Source organism: Silene latifolia, chromosome Y (genome assembly GCF_048544455.1).
Source record: "Silene latifolia isolate original U9 population chromosome Y, ASM4854445v1, whole genome shotgun sequence".
Lineage (NCBI taxonomy): Eukaryota > Viridiplantae > Streptophyta > Magnoliopsida > Caryophyllales > Caryophyllaceae > Silene > Silene latifolia.
In genome coordinates, this window is record NC_133538.1 from 298,007,519 (window position 1) to 298,023,218 (window position 15,700).

General features: G+C 40.4%; 1 protein-coding gene across 1 annotated transcript; it reads right to left on the bottom strand.

The window, feature by feature from the left end:
• Positions 1-5,293: 5,293 nt before the first annotated feature.
• On the bottom strand, positions 5,294-15,287 carry LOC141630990 (uncharacterized). Its single transcript, XM_074443719.1, has 7 exons — positions 15,038-15,287; positions 8,623-9,218; positions 8,284-8,573; positions 7,504-8,098; positions 7,176-7,350; positions 6,033-7,055; positions 5,294-5,916 (listed from the first exon to the last, which is right to left on the bottom strand). Exons 1-7 carry the CDS (start codon positions 15,285-15,287, stop codon positions 5,294-5,296), a joined length of 3,552 nt encoding a protein of 1,183 aa, XP_074299820.1.
• Positions 15,288-15,700: the final 413 nt, after the last annotated feature.

Sequence of the window (15,700 nt, forward strand, 5' to 3'; positions counted from 1 at the left end):
CTATGAAATTATTTATTGACAATCTTTGTTTTGATGGAGTTCCTTAACAATCATTAACTTGTATATATGTATTTAGTGTAGATTTGCATTCATTTAATAAATTGCATGAGAGATAAAAGGAAGGGATCTCATATTTTAACTGAGCTTTTTGAAGGAAATTGATGAAAATGAGAAGATGGGAAATGTAAAGAAATGAAGAAAATGGAGAATTTGGGCTTGTGCATATCCTACATATCATTATATGAGTTTTGGGCCAAGCAAAGCGTGAATTTGTGTGGATCAAGCTCAACTCGCACGAGTTGAAGCACAAAGAAATAAAAAAAAAGATCCCTGCATGAGAAAACGGGCGAGTTCCTGAGAGCCCGAGGTTCCCAAAGCCCCAACTCGAGCGGGTCGAAAATGACACGAGCGAGTCAAGTCCCAACTCGAGCGAGTCAGCCTGAACTCGGTGAGCTCAGCCCAGCCCACCCGTGTTCAGCTAGAAACCCGTGTGTGCTCTTATTTTAGGCCGCGACATTGCAAACACTCCAATCTCACCTACCATCTTCATCTTCTACAAACAAAGCTCATCCCCAACTCACAAAAATCACTCAATCATCAACCAAATCCAACCAAATCACCCTCTACTTACTCTAAAAATCATTTTAATCCATTTCTACACATTAAAAACCAACGTTTCAACCTTCTACATACTCAAAATCACTCATTTTCATCACTTCAAAATTTGGAGATTCCAAAATCCGTGAGCTCCTTATTGTGTTTCGGGTTTGATTTTCGCCTTCTAGCTTCAATTCATTGCTTCTAGTGTTCTAATAAGGCATTTTCAAGATTGATTGTTTGTGAAGATTTGAAGCATTCTTGGGTAGTGATTCTAGGTGGATTTTAAGACAACAACAATGAGTTTTTGGGGAATGAGTAAGACTACTACTTCTAAAGGAACAAAGAGAAGAAAGGGAAGTGGTTCTAATGCACCACCGGAGTTCCAAAGGCAAGAGGAGCAGCTAGTACCGAAAATAGAGCAACTTGGATGGGGACTTTCCGGAAGTAGTATTCATCAACAATGAGCATAGGAGACGATTTGTGAAACTATTAGGTATGGAATTTGAGCCTACTCGTTTCATTTGTCGTAATATTTTGGATAAACTTGGCATTACGAGTAAAACCGAGTCCTTCTTTAGAGGAATGGGTCTTGAGACGATGTTTAATATGCATGAGGTGACATATCTTAGCCTCACATTGGAATTCTTGTGTAGTCTAAAAGTTTTTGAAGGAGAAAGATATGGGGTATGCTTGGAATTTAGGTTGTGTAATGAAACCCACCGGATGCATTTGGATACTTTTGGTGAAATTTTTGGACTTGAAATACCCGAGACCGACCTTGAGAAACCCATAGGGTTCACGGAGTCACACTTGTGGAGAGCGATTACCGGGTTGGAATTACATGGTTTTAGGAGGTGTCATGCTTTCTATATTCATCATCCGGTCATTCGAGTGTGGCATCAATTCATTGCGAGGACTATCACTGGTAGGAGTGACACGGGAAGCATGAGTCAACTTGACATGACTTTTCTTGAGTCTTATTTGAATGTCCATGGATTGGCAAAATATAAATTTAACCCCGCACTTGTGTTACTTGTCCGGTTCTGAGCTCTAGCAAGGGGTAAGACTAAGTCCAAGGGAATTGGGATGGGTGGCCTTGTGACTAGGGTGGCCAATGTGTTATGTCCGGGGTTTAACGATGATGGGAGGTATATAACTCTACCCAGGGATACTTTGATTTATGAGAAGGCTATCTTTCGGTTTCACAAATTGTGTAAGTATAGTGAGCCAGGAAGCATCGATTGGTACACCAAGGGAAGCACTACATTCACCCTTCCTTGGCGGGACCTTCCTCCCACCGAGCCTAGGTCGAGCTACATTGCACCTATGCCGAGCTACCTCCTCCCCATTGAGAGGATTGTGGCTCCACCACCTAGGAGACATGAGGAGGCGCTTCCTACTCCTTCCCATGCACCACCGCCATCCTAAGGTCCAAACCTTGGCATCCCACCATTCCTCCATGGTGTTCGGCCTTCTTATGCAGAGATACCCCCATATCCCCATGTCTACCAACCCTACACTCCTCCTTCTTCCAACACCCCGCCATCGGGCATTGATATCGTGATGGGTATGATGAGAGGCATGGATTTTAGGATCCACCGTGGGCAAGAAGACGATTATTTGGCCTTTTATCCTTAATATTACCATATGGCTCAACAAGGGTTCATTGATCCTAACGGTCCTAGGCGTTCTTGGGTACAACCGCACCTTATGTTCCCAAACCAAGGCATGAATGAAGATGATCAAAGAAGAAGGAGGAGGAGAAGAAGAAGAAGAATAAGAAGAAGAAGAAGAAGAAGAAGAAGAAGAAGAAGAAGAAGAAGAAGAAGAGAAGAAGAAGAAGAAGAAGAAGAAGAAGAAGAAGAAGAAGAAGAAGAAGAAGAAGAAGAAGAAGAAGAAGAAGAAGAGGATGAACATGATGATAGCCTCGATGAAGGGGGCTTTGATTGAGATCATGATTGTAAGAACCCTTTATTTCCCTATCTATCATGTATAGTGCATTGCATTTTAGATTAGCTTGCATTGTAATATAATTCACATGATTATATTAGTTTGATTTGTAATATATATCACATATTTCATGTAGTTAGTTGCATATAGACTTGAATTCATGCATAGTCACTAATGACCAAACCTATTCCTTTCTACACTAGAAATAATGCTTAAATCGGTTTGGGGAGGTTTAATCATTGGTGACCTAAGCTTAATAGAGAGTATGCATCATCTAGTTTAGTTTAGATTACATTCATTTGTTATATATATCATATAGAATTGCATTTACTTAGAACATGTATTCATTCATTCATATCATATCATTGCATTTGTACTTCAATTCTCATAAAACTTTAAAAATCCAAATAACATGTATTTCTTTTTTCCTACTCCTACATGTACATTGAGGACAATGTCCAAAATAATGTGGGGGATGGGAATTTATATTCCAAAAATACATAAAAATTGAAAAATTTCGAAAAAACTCAAAAATATGTTCTTTAATTTCGTAAAAACAAAATTCATAAAAATTTGAAAATTTCAAAAACCAGTAAAATGTTCTTTCCTTTGTAGTGTAGAATTGTATATATTGTATATATTTGTTGGTTTGTTTGTCACTCTTATTAATGAACGTGTCGTTGTATGCTCTCAAACACATTTATACCCAACTACTAGCATAGCAAGCAAGTCGGGGTCAAATCCAAAGGACGGGGGTACTCAAATTGTTCAATCTAATTGTAGTTGCACTAGGTTTGTCACAATTGGTTTGAGTTGATGATTTTAAACTAATGAAAGCAATAAAAACAAGGGTGTGATCAAATGATAAAGAATACTTGGGAATCATGGGATCATAGAGGAATCATGGCGAGATTAAACAAACAAGTTTCATAGATGAAAGCAATTATTATTATTGGAATCGATTTAATGTATATCTTACGATTTTTAGGGGAAACTTAGGTCCCGGAGCCGAGTCGGTCAAGACTGTACAACACCTACAAGTCGACTTGGTTTTCCCTATTAATGTGATATAACATAAATGAGTCCTAGGAAGGTTTGAGTCCCGAATCCGAGTCGGTCAAGACTGTACAACACCTACAAGTCGACTTAATTCTTCCTAATCAACTATATGCGTGGTCTAACAAGCCTTCAGTTGGTTTATGTTTTACAAGTCTTGTTGAAAGGATAAGAGAAACATGCTAGGTTGTTAATCAAGCATTTCATCAAACATGATATGTTCATAAGTTGGAAAACAGTAAGCAAGCATTCATATGATCTCATTAAGCATAAACCTTTCCCATGATTAACTCCCCTAATCCCCCACTAATCCCTAGTTAGGAAACTACTCACTCATTATCATGGAAAACATGTTAACAATGGTGTCAATCATCTTAACAAATATAAATATGATGAAAGAGTGAAACAATAAACAATAATCAAGTAAAGAGTAAAGGAATTGTACCAATATTAAGATGAACAAATGCAAAGCAAAGAATAATAGAAGAGAACTTGATTGATTGATGAAGAGTTGTCAATTCTCCAATAATAACCCAATACTCTTCAATTACCCAATAATAAGTCTTGAACAATAATTAAGGAAAGATTAATGTGTAATTTGTGGAAATATTAAGTGCTAATCTATTCTAATCTACTCCTAATGAGAGATTAATCTAAACTAAGGAAGCTTAGCCTCCTTTAAATACAAGAGGGCTATATATAGTAGTACAAGGATTAGGTTAACTAAGGGCTTAAATGACGATTAAAACCCTTGAAAGAGGATTAGAGCCTTGCAAGTCCTAGGAGGAACCCCACGGATCCATGATTGAGAAAATCTCCCTGCATGATAATCCGTCGACCTGGAGTGGGGTCGGGCGTCCCGACGGGTATCTTGTCTATTTGAGCTCGGATTGTAAAACGGACGTCATTTCCTCATCGGACTCCTATTGGAGTGATTCAAAAACCTAGACCACTTGACTTTTCGACGCCGTTTCATCTAGCACATTTTTAGAGCCAAACAAGCAGGTATTGGTTTGGTTCCAAGCAATTCCCTCTTATAATGGCTCCCTTCCATTCCATGGGGATCCTTCATGGGTTGTGGGGATCCTTTGTCATTGCCCAATTACTTGTTTTATTGATATAGGCCTTTAGTATTGTTTTCCTCTTTAGTGCTTGGTTGTTATATGCTATCAATTTAGCTCCACTTCACTCCATGTAGTCAAGTTAGCGCTCTTCTTCTACAAATGACACCAAACCTCATAGAATAGGCATAGAAGGAGGCTAAAGACAAGAAAAGACCCTAATACATACTAAAAAGCATAGGACCTAGGCAACTTAGGGGACTAAATGTGCGTAAATAGGAGTCACATCAAATATCCCAAAACCGAACCTTTTCTCGTCCCGAGTAAAGAGGTGACTAAAACTATGACTTTTATTTATACTAATCTAATAATATAGCCGATGTGAGACAATTAGCGGGTCTCAGTCCGGCCCTTCAACTCACAACAAGAAATCCATGAGGTAATATGCCTTCTTGCAAGGCAAGGTGGGGCTTGCCAAAATGGCGATACATCGAAGCATTAAGTGTTAGGTTCATTTCCCCATTATTAGACTTTTCTTTTATTTTTTTTGGGAAAATGTCAGCTTTCATTAAAATGATAATCACCCATACATCATTTTGTCTAAGATTTCCTTAGTACAATAGACATTAGCTTATACATATTTGTTCTATCCACCTATCATGTGCAATTCCCATTCTCCTCAACCTGTCTTGAGTTAGCATTCGTTTATGAGCTACCAACCAAAGGATGAAGCTATGTCTAGGAACCATTATGCTATTTGGAAACCACTTATGCCACTCCTTATCAGGGCCCTCCTCAACTAACCAAGAGTACCCTAGCTTGATGGAGTAATCATCAACACTAAATAGCTGCTGCTTGACCAAGTCTTTAGTCCAGCAGATCTTCCTCCAAGACCAACTCGTCCCCTGACCAGGTATATAATCCTCCCAAGTCTTATCTTTCATATAAACAACGTGGACCCATCTAACCCACAGGTGATCAGTTTTCTTAGCAATCCACCAGGCATATTTTGCCACTGCAGCAATATTCCACCAGTACAGACTTCTCAAACCAAGGCCTCCTTTCCTTTTACTCTTGCAAATGCTGTCCCATGCCACTATAGCAGGACCCTCCTTCATGTCATTACTATGCCATAGAAACTGCCTACACACACAATCAATCCTGTGAAGGACAGTCTTAGGTAAAATAAAGACACGAGCCCAATAATTGTGTAAATTATGCAGTACTGACTTAATCAGCACCACTCTTCCTGCATAGGACAGTTTGCGTGCACCCAAGCTTTTAATTCTATCAGTTACTTTCTCAATCAAATGATGGCAATCATTAACACCCAATCTTTTGGTGTAATAGTGACACCCAAATAACGGAAAGGAACAGTCCCTCTTTGTATCCCAGAGAATCTGATTAACCTAGCCATAGTAGAGTTATCAACTCCATTACTGTAAATATTTGACTTCCCCTTATTCATATTCAGACCTGAAGCCTTAGAGAAGGTTTTGAAGGCCCTCAACAATAAGACAACAGAAGGAAGGTCTCCTCTACAGAACATAATGAGATCATCTGCAAAGCACAGATGACTCAATTGGACTCTCTTGCAGAGGGGATGAAATCTGAACTCCTTTTGCTGTTGCACCCAAGCCAAGATCCTGCTCAAGTATTCAAGGCAGATGGTAAAGATTAAGGGGGAGAGGGGGTCCCCTTGCCTCAAACCTCTTCTCCCCTTGAAATACCCAAAGATATTCCCATTAAGAGCAATAGAATAGGTAGGGGTGGACACACATTGCATCAGGATGGCAATAATACTTGAAGGGAAGTTAAGAGCTTCCAACATTTCATGTAAGAAAGCCCACTCAACTGATTCATAGGCTTTTTGCAAGTCTATCTTCATTATGACTCTAGGAGAGCTAGCCTTCCTATTATACAGTTTAATTAGATCTTGGCAAATGAGAATGTTGCCCACTATGTCCCTTCCCTTAGTGAATGCACTTTGAGAAGGACTAATTATTTCAGGCAAAATAGCACTCAGCCTAGTACACAATACCTTTGCAACACAGGCTATTGGTCTAAACTGGTGAAAAGCTTCAGGCACCTGAACTTTGGGAATCAAGGTTAAAATAGTAGCATTACACTCCTTTAAAAGTTTTCCAGAGGTGAAAACACTCCTAACAGCCTTGATAACATCCTTCCCTACAATTACCCATGTGTCTTTGAAGAACTGACTGCTGTATCCATCTGGGCCAGGAGCTTTGGTCCCAGGGATAGAGAACATGGCAGCTCTGACCTCCTCATCAGTCACAGGTTGAAGAAGCAGTTTCTTATGCTCAGTTGTAAGGCAAGCTCCTTTCCTCACAATCCCATGATTAATAGGAGCAACTGGTTTGGAAGACCCTAAAAGATTGACATAAAAAACCTGGAATGCATCCTATATGTGTTGCTGAGTCTGACACAAAATCCCATTCTGAGTCTTCACCTGATAAACCCTGTTTTTCATTCTTCTATGTTTGATACTGTTATGATAGAAAGATGTATTCTCATCCCCTTCCTCCATCCATTGTTCTTTAGACTTTTGTAGTAGGTATTGAGCTCTAGCTTTCTTGAGAAAAACTAACTCCTTTGCACAGGCAGCCTCAGAGGCATAGAGTCCCTCATTCAGAGGATCTGTCCTAAGCTTCTTTTGGAAATCCTGTAAAGACAATTCCGTGACTTAAGTAATATTCTCAATGTCACTGAAATTCTCCTTATTCAACATTTTTAACTTAGGCTTTAACAGTTTCAATTTTCTTATCATTTGGAACATAGGAGTTCCCTGAATGGCCATATCCCAGTGATCACTCACCATCTGCTTAAAGTTGTCCAACATAGACCACATGTTGAAGTATTTAAATGGTACCCCCTTCCTACCTCCTTCATTATGAAATTGGATGAGGCAAGGGCAGTGGTCAAAGAGCCCTTCAAGTAAGAAATGAGCAAAACAGTCTGGGAATTGCTTCAACCAGGTATCATCGATCAAGACCCTATCAATTTTGCTATAAACCTTGGAGGAGTGTTTATGTTTATTATTCCATGTGAATAAGGCCCCCATAGTTTTTAGCTCCACCAAATCACATTTAGCTACCATGTCCCTCATAGGCATAACTTCATTCCAACTGACAGTTGTGCCACCAACTCTTTCATCCAAGTGCATAAGACTGTTGAAGTCTCCACACACCATCCAGGCAGAGGTCACACCATTTCTAATAAGGCCTAAATCTTCCCATAAGCTTTTTCTTTCCTTATCTTTATTGAGACCATATACTATTGTGAAATGAAAATTAATATTCCTTAGTTTATCATAAACACTAGAATGTATAAGCTGATCAGTGATATACTTAACAGTCACCACAAATTGAGAAGGTTGCCAGATGAGCCATATTCTCCCCCCTTTATGTTTACTGTTGTTAGTACATATAGACCAATCATCACACACTTTATTATCTAACTTTATTCCAATTCCAACTCTTAACCTTGGTTTCTAAAAGCCCAAACAAACCAATATTATGCTGATAAAGGAACTTTTTTATTTCAAGTTGCTTATTCCTACTATTCATACCTCTTATGTTCCAAAAACCAAGATTACCCATTCTCTAACTGAATTTTCCTGAAGCTACGTTTTCCAATACCCACACTTCGAGAAATAGTCATATTCAAAGCATCTAAGAAAGTAATACCCTGAGGAGAGTATTGCCTGCTATCAGGGATTTCCTGTCTCATCATCCGAGATAGAATCCTCCTTGGAAGGGAAGGTTCCTCAGTTACTTTTGGTACTGGAACAGCAGGTGTGACCACCTGAGCTGATGCACTATGAGGAGTACTCACAGCCACAGGGGTAACAACTGGTGTTGCAGGAACCTGGGTTACTTTCTCAGTCTGTTTTTTGTTTCGAGCGAGTGCGGCGAGCCTTAGGTACAGCAGCAACCTTAGGTACAGCATCAGCTTTGGTCTTAGGCTTCCAAACACGTTTCACCGGTTTGACACCCTCAGCTTTCCTGCACTGAGCAGTATCATGCCCCATCCCCTTACACTGAGTACACAGAAGAGGCAACCAGTCATAATCGACCCTCACCTTCTGAATACTTCCCAATTCATCCTTAAAGAGTAACTCCTTTGGGAACTCTTGACCAATTTGAACTTCAATGAGGACCCGAGCATATCCAAAGAAACTTCTATTAGCAGTGGCATCATCACACTTAATGTAACGCCCCACTTCCTCACTAAGTTTCCTTAGACAAGCATTTCCCCAAAATTTAACCTCTAATCCATGAAGTTTCATACACACAGGAACTTTCTGCACATCATGCTTAATAAGAACAGCATCAGGTGTCCACTCCTTGATAATCACGGGTTTATTATCAAAGAGAAGATGCCCCGTGTTGAGGACCACCTGTTGCTGCTTTTTCGTCTTAAAACGAACCAGAAAAATGTCGTTAGGTAGGAACGAAACCTTGTCAACTCCATGAGTCTGCCAAACTCTCTTAATAAATCCAGCAATCACAGTACTAGGTGGATTAGCACCTAATATATAGCAAAACACAGAAGTCGACCAGTAACGTATCTCACCTTCCACATCTTCTTTCAAAATCTAAAGAACAGGACGATCGCTTGAATTCTCCTCTGTTGTCGTAATTTCATCATGTAATTCTTCCTCTTCATCAATAGGTTCCAATTCCACCTCAAAGCGAAGAGGAGAAACCCTAAGAGATGGCCTCCCTCCCGATTTGGGCGAATTGATATGAGTATTATTCGTACTAGTACTAGCAGACTGAATATCTGACTTTTTTTGGATTTTTTGATTACTATTACTAGATTGATGTCTATTATTATTAGTTTGATTGAGATTTTTTTGCAGATTTCCTCGTCTTAGCCATTGCTTAACGATGAAGAAATCAGTTAGAACCAGAACTTTCTCTCTCTAGATTCTCTATCATCTCATATTATTAGACTTTTCTAATGATGAACTAATTAACATTTTAATATGAGTTCTAAGGATCTAGTGCATTCATAACTTAATAAGAAATAAAATGAGAAAACAATGGTTCTTACATTGTTGTTGGTTTGAAAATAAGGCACAAATAAGGACACCTTCCTTATTTGTTCTTGAGCTTAAATGTAATGGATGATCCTCCAAATCCCAAATATAGAGATCCTCCTCTTGTTGCACCCAAAACAAAACCCTTAAACTAATATATTAACTAACTAGATTAATATACTAGTAGCCTTAAAATAATTCTAATAATATCTTTATTACTACACTAGTAATGTTATATATTGATATTAGAATTTTAGATGAACAATATTTGGAATTACTAAAACTATTTTAGAGAGAAAGGTGAGGAGATGAAATGAAAAATTACATAAGTTTCATGAATGACAATATAGAGAACAATTTCTCTATATAGGAGAGGAGGGAGCCGGTTGTGGGGTGGAAGGCCAATGCATGGCGTTCTCCCTTTTTCTTTATTCTCTTATCAAAACTTTAGGTATGTAAGACTAGTGAATTAGAGTCATCATTATTTTTATTTTAACTATTAAAATAAATCACCAACTATCCACTACAACCCCTCCATTTTCAATCCATATATAAAACGGACTTCCATTTTATTTTGTCAATTTGTCACTTGTCACACAATATGTCACATGTAGTATGTAACATGTTATTAATTAATTTAATGCATATTTATCAAATAAATATCATTATACTTTAACAATAATCACAATGAAACCACCAAACACATCTTGTAATTAATACTGAGTAGGGAAACCCTACCTGGAATGCAATCATAGAATCAGACGATCTAGCAGTTGTCTCAAAACCTCTTTTCTACGAACCCTCCTCCTATACATACATTCATACGATTACTACCTTAACCATACAATCATAAAAACCCCAAATCCCCAAATTAGGGTTTAACCAACATTAACCAAATGCTATAAAAATGATACGTAGAACTTACCCTTAACGCAAGGATCACAACGCTATAAAGAACAAAGGAAACCGACACCTCTAGCTCCGGGATTTGCTAATAATGCGGAAGAACAATGCAACGTAACTTGAAATATCTCTTAACAGTGAATTAGGTTTTGTAAAAGTGTTTAAAGAAGATGACGAAACTTGTTATATATTAATCCGCGTTATTAACAAAACCGATCAAATAACACCCGTAACCCGGCTTACTCGATCGAGTAAGTCACGTACTCGATCGAGTGCCACTTACTCGATCGAGTGCCAAGGCTACTCGATCGAGTACCCTACAGGCAGACTACTGATTCGTATACCAAACATACTTACTCGACAGAGTAAGCCCAACTCGATAGAGTACCCAAAGACTCATAAAACCGTAGTATTACAGTCTTCCCTCCTTAAAAAGAACTTCGTCCCCGAAGTTCAAACCACAACAAAATAAAACACATTAACACTCTCCCGACACAACAACAAAAACAAAAATCAACATAAAACTCCAAAACATACTTACCAAACCAAACTCAACCCGACTCAAACAACTACTAACTATAACAAAATCAATATAAACACATGTAAAAACTCTTTTCGACCATCTCCTACCCCCCTAAAAGAAACAAGGTTACGTGCCCGTAACCACACATACCTGATCAAAAAGAGACGGGTACCGCTCCCTCATAGCCTCTTCGCCTCCCACGTAGGCTCCTCAACCTCATGATTAGACCAAAGAACCTTAAGCAACACTGTCTCGTCATGTCTGGTTTTCATAACCTTTCTGTCAAGAATCTGTTTAGGCACCTCAAGATGAGACAAGGACTCATCCAGCTCTATGTTCTCTACCTCTAACACATGTGACGGATCACTAACATACTTCCGCAGCTGAGATACATGAAACACATTATGTACCCTATCCAGAGCAGACGGTAAAGCCAACCGATAAGCAACCTCACCCACACGGTCTAAGATCTCATACGGTCCTATGAACTTCTGGCTCAACTTCCCTTTCTTACCAAATCTCATGACCCCACGCATAGGAGACACTTTCAAAAGAACCTTGTCCCCAACCTGAAACTCTATATCCCGTCGATGTAGATCAGCATAACTCTTTTGTCGGTCCTGGGCCGCTCTCATCCTCTGTCTGATCAGCTTAATCTGCTCCACCATCTCATGTACCATCTCTGGTCCTAAAACCACTACCTCAGCACTATCGTCCCAATAAATTGGACTCCTACATCTTCTCCCATACAAAGCTTCAAATGACGCCATGCCAATACTGGTGTGATAGCTTTTGTTGTATGAAAACTCAATTAGATATAACCTCTGTTCCCAGCTACCACCAAAATCCATAACACAAGCTCGCAACATATGCTCTAGAGTCTTGATGGTCCTCTCCGTCTGGCCATCTGTCGCAGGATGAAATGTTGTACTCATCTTCAAGGTAGTTCCCAAAGACTCCTGCAACTCTTTCCAAAACCGTGAGATAAACCTCGAATCTTTTTCAGACACTATATCTTTAGGCACCCCATGAAATCTCACCACATTCTTCTGATAAGCCATAGCTAACTGTGCCTTAGTCCATGTGTCTTTCATTGGCACAAAATGAGCTGACTTGGTCAGTCGATCCACAATAACACATATCATGTTGTTACCCTGTTGACTCTTCGGTAAACCCACAATAAAATCCATAGAAATGGACTCCCACTTCCACTCAGGTACCTCAAGAGACTGAATCTTACCTTGTGGTCGACGCTGCTCTCCTTTCACTCTCTGACATGTCAAGCAACGAGCCACGAACTCAGCTGTTTCTTTCTTCATCCCAAGCCACCAGAAAGTCTTTTTCAAATCCTTGTATAGCTTGTCACCGCCTGGATGTACTGAGTATGGTGTTCAATGAGCCTCTGTCATGATCATCTTTTTCAGCTCCTCATCATTAGGAATACACCACCTTCCATCGAACCTCAGACTACCATCTGTATGAATAGAGAATCTAGACAATGTCCCTTTCTCTACTCTAGCTCTTTACTCCAATATCTTGGGATCTAACTCCTGTTTACTGCGAATATCATCATAAAGATCAGGCTGCACTGTCAAATCTCCCATAGCATCCCCTTTCTGGATCATATGTATCCGAAACTTCCCCACCTCATCTCTTAATCTCATCAAAGATATAGCTGTGCATAGAGAATGCACAATCTTCCTGCTCAAAGCATCTGCAACCACATTGGCTTTTCCTTCATGGTAGATAATATCCATGTCGTAATCGCCAATCAACTTCATCCACCTCCTCTGTCTCATGTTCAACTCCTTTTGAGTAAAGATGTACTTGAGACTCTTGTGATCTGAAAATACCTTAAAGGTCGCCCCATATAGGTAATGTCTCCAAATCTTAAGAGGAAACATAACCGCACCCAACTCTAGATCATGAGTAGGGTAGTTCTCCTCATAAGGCTTCAATTGCCTAGAAGCATAGACAATCACTTTCCCATTCTGCATCAACACACAACCCAACCCATTCTTTGAAGCATCCGTATACACCTCAAAGTTCTCACTCCCTTCAGGCAATGCTAAGATTGGAGTTGTGGTCAAACAATCCTTTAATGTTTAGAACGCCGTCTCACAACTTTCATCCCAATGAAACCTGTTCTCTTTCCTCATCAAAGCTGCCATAGGTCTATAAATCTTGGAGAAATCTTTCAAGAACCGTCGATAATACCCTGCTAAACCCAAGAAACTCCTGATCTCAGCTACATTCTTCGGTGCTTCCCACTTGGTAACTACTTCAATCCTTGCAGGATGCACTGCTACCCCTTTCTTTGAAATCACATGCCCCAGAAAAGTAACTTCCTCCAACAAGAACTCACACTTGGACAACTTGGCATACAACTGATATCTCGCAAGGTCTGCAACACAATCCTCAAATACTCCTCGTGCTCCTCCTTAGTCTTAGAAAAGACTAAGATGTCATCTATGAAAACCACCACAAACTTGTCCAAGAATTGACACAAGACTCGGTTCATCAAGTCCATAAACACATCTGGTGCATTAGATAACCCAAACGGCATCACCACATACTTATAATGACCATACCTCGACGTGAAAGCTGTCTTTGGTATGCCCTCCTCTCTAATCTTCACCTGATGGTAACCCGACCTCAAATCAATCTTAGAAAAGACTGCTGCACCACTCAACTGATCAAATAAGTCATTTATCCTTGGCAAAGGATACTTGTTCTTCACTGTCACTCTGTTTAGCTCCCTGTAATCTATGCACAACCTCAAGCTCCCATCTTTCTTTTTCATAAACAAAACTGGTGCTTCCTACGGTGATACACTAGGTCTAATGTATCCCCTCTCAATCAGATCATCCAACTTCTTCCTTAGCTCTTCCAACTCCTTAGGATCCATATGGTACGGTGCCTTAGAGATTGGCCCCGTCCCCGGTTTCAGCTCAACACTGAAATCTATCTCCCTCTTTGGTGGCAACCCTGGAATCTCCTCTGGAAAGAGATCTGAAAACTCCCCCACAACTGGTATCTGCTCAACTGTCGGACTCTCCACTCTGTGATCCCTCACATGGCACAAGATCAACGGGCACCCCTTCCTCGGATAGGACTTCAAGGTCACTGCTGCAATCAACTTAACTTTGGGTTTAACAACAAACCCACGATAAGACACACTAATCCCCTTAGGACCTCTCAGAGAAACTTTCTTTTGATGACAATCTATCTTAGCTTTTTACTTTCCCAACCAATCCATCCCGACTATCATCTCAAAACCATCTAAAGGAAACTCTAGCAAGTCTACAGGTAGATCAACTTGCCCAACTATCATGGATACACCTCTATACAACCTCCCACAAGATACAGTCTCACCCGAAGGTATAAAAACTCCCTCTCTTACAGACTCATACTCACTCAAACCCAACTGTTTAACATGACTCGAAGATACAAACAACTGTGACGCTCCCGAATCAAACAAAACAAAGGTATAAACACCATTAACAAGAAATGTACCAGTGATAACATGAGCGGCGTCCTCAGCTGCTTTCTTTTCCATCATAAACAGCTTGCCACTGGTCTTCTGCCCACCTCCAAGGACAGTACTAGCTGAGGTAGCCGGTTTAGCACCCGACCCCTAGTTGTTGTTGGTGTTCGTAGCTGGTTTATGATAAGAATTACCGCCATTGCGGTTACCCCCACCGTTGTTGTTCTGACCTCCCCTGTTGTTCCATGACCCAGTCGGCTTGTTACTAGCATAACTCTGTGCAGGACCCTGTGAAAAGCTCCCTTGTGACGGTCTCTAAAAACCCCCACTCATCGCACTGGTGTACTCAAGTCTCTTGTGGCCCATACCACCACAGTTAAAACGGGTCATACCCCAACCACTACTACAACTCCCTCGGCCACGCCCATATGAAGCCCCAGCACTAAACCCTGAACCAGATGAATATGCTCTTGCCTGATTATGATTACTCTTCTTATAACCGGACTGACCACCCCCTTCGCTCCCAGCTTTCCTCTTCTCAGCACCTCTCTCTTTGGTCATCTCAACCAACTTCTCAGCCTTCCCAGCTCGCTCATATACTTCCTTTACATCTGCAAGGACTCCCACTGGAAACTTCTCCATGATCTTGGGGGTCAACCCCTTCTCAAACCTCAAAGCTAGATTCTCCTCACTCAGCCCCAAATCCTCAGCGTATCTGGACTTCTCATTAAACTTACGGTAGTACGCAGCCACCGTCATATTAGATGTCCTCTTAGACTCATCGAACTCCTTCCTCAGCTTACTCCTCACATGTTCCGGCACAAACTCACATCTCATAGCTCTCCCGAACTCATCCCAAGGTATTGCACGTAGTCTCTGCTTCATGTACATCTCCCTAGGATTCACCTTAACCTTATCCCACCACTCACCTGCCGCTTCCCTCAAGTAGAACGCGGCTTGTTCCACTTTCAACTCATCCGGGCAATGAACTAAATCCAGGATATTCTCCATCTCCCTGTGCCAATTATCCAGAAGAATTGGCGCCCCGGTTCCCT

Coding starts and splice junctions, on each gene's coding strand:
- LOC141630990 (XM_074443719.1), bottom strand. CDS start 15,287: ATGGAGAAGTTTCCAGTGGGAGTCCTTGCAGATGTAAAGGAAGTATAT. Junction 8,099..8,283: donor AAAATTCAGTTAGAGAATGG/GTAATCTTGGTT, acceptor TACTAACAACAG/TAAACATAAAGGGGGGAGAA. Junction 7,056..7,175: donor TACATCTTTCTATCATAACA/GTATCAAACATA, acceptor TCAATCTTTTAG/GGTCTTCCAAACCAGTTGCT.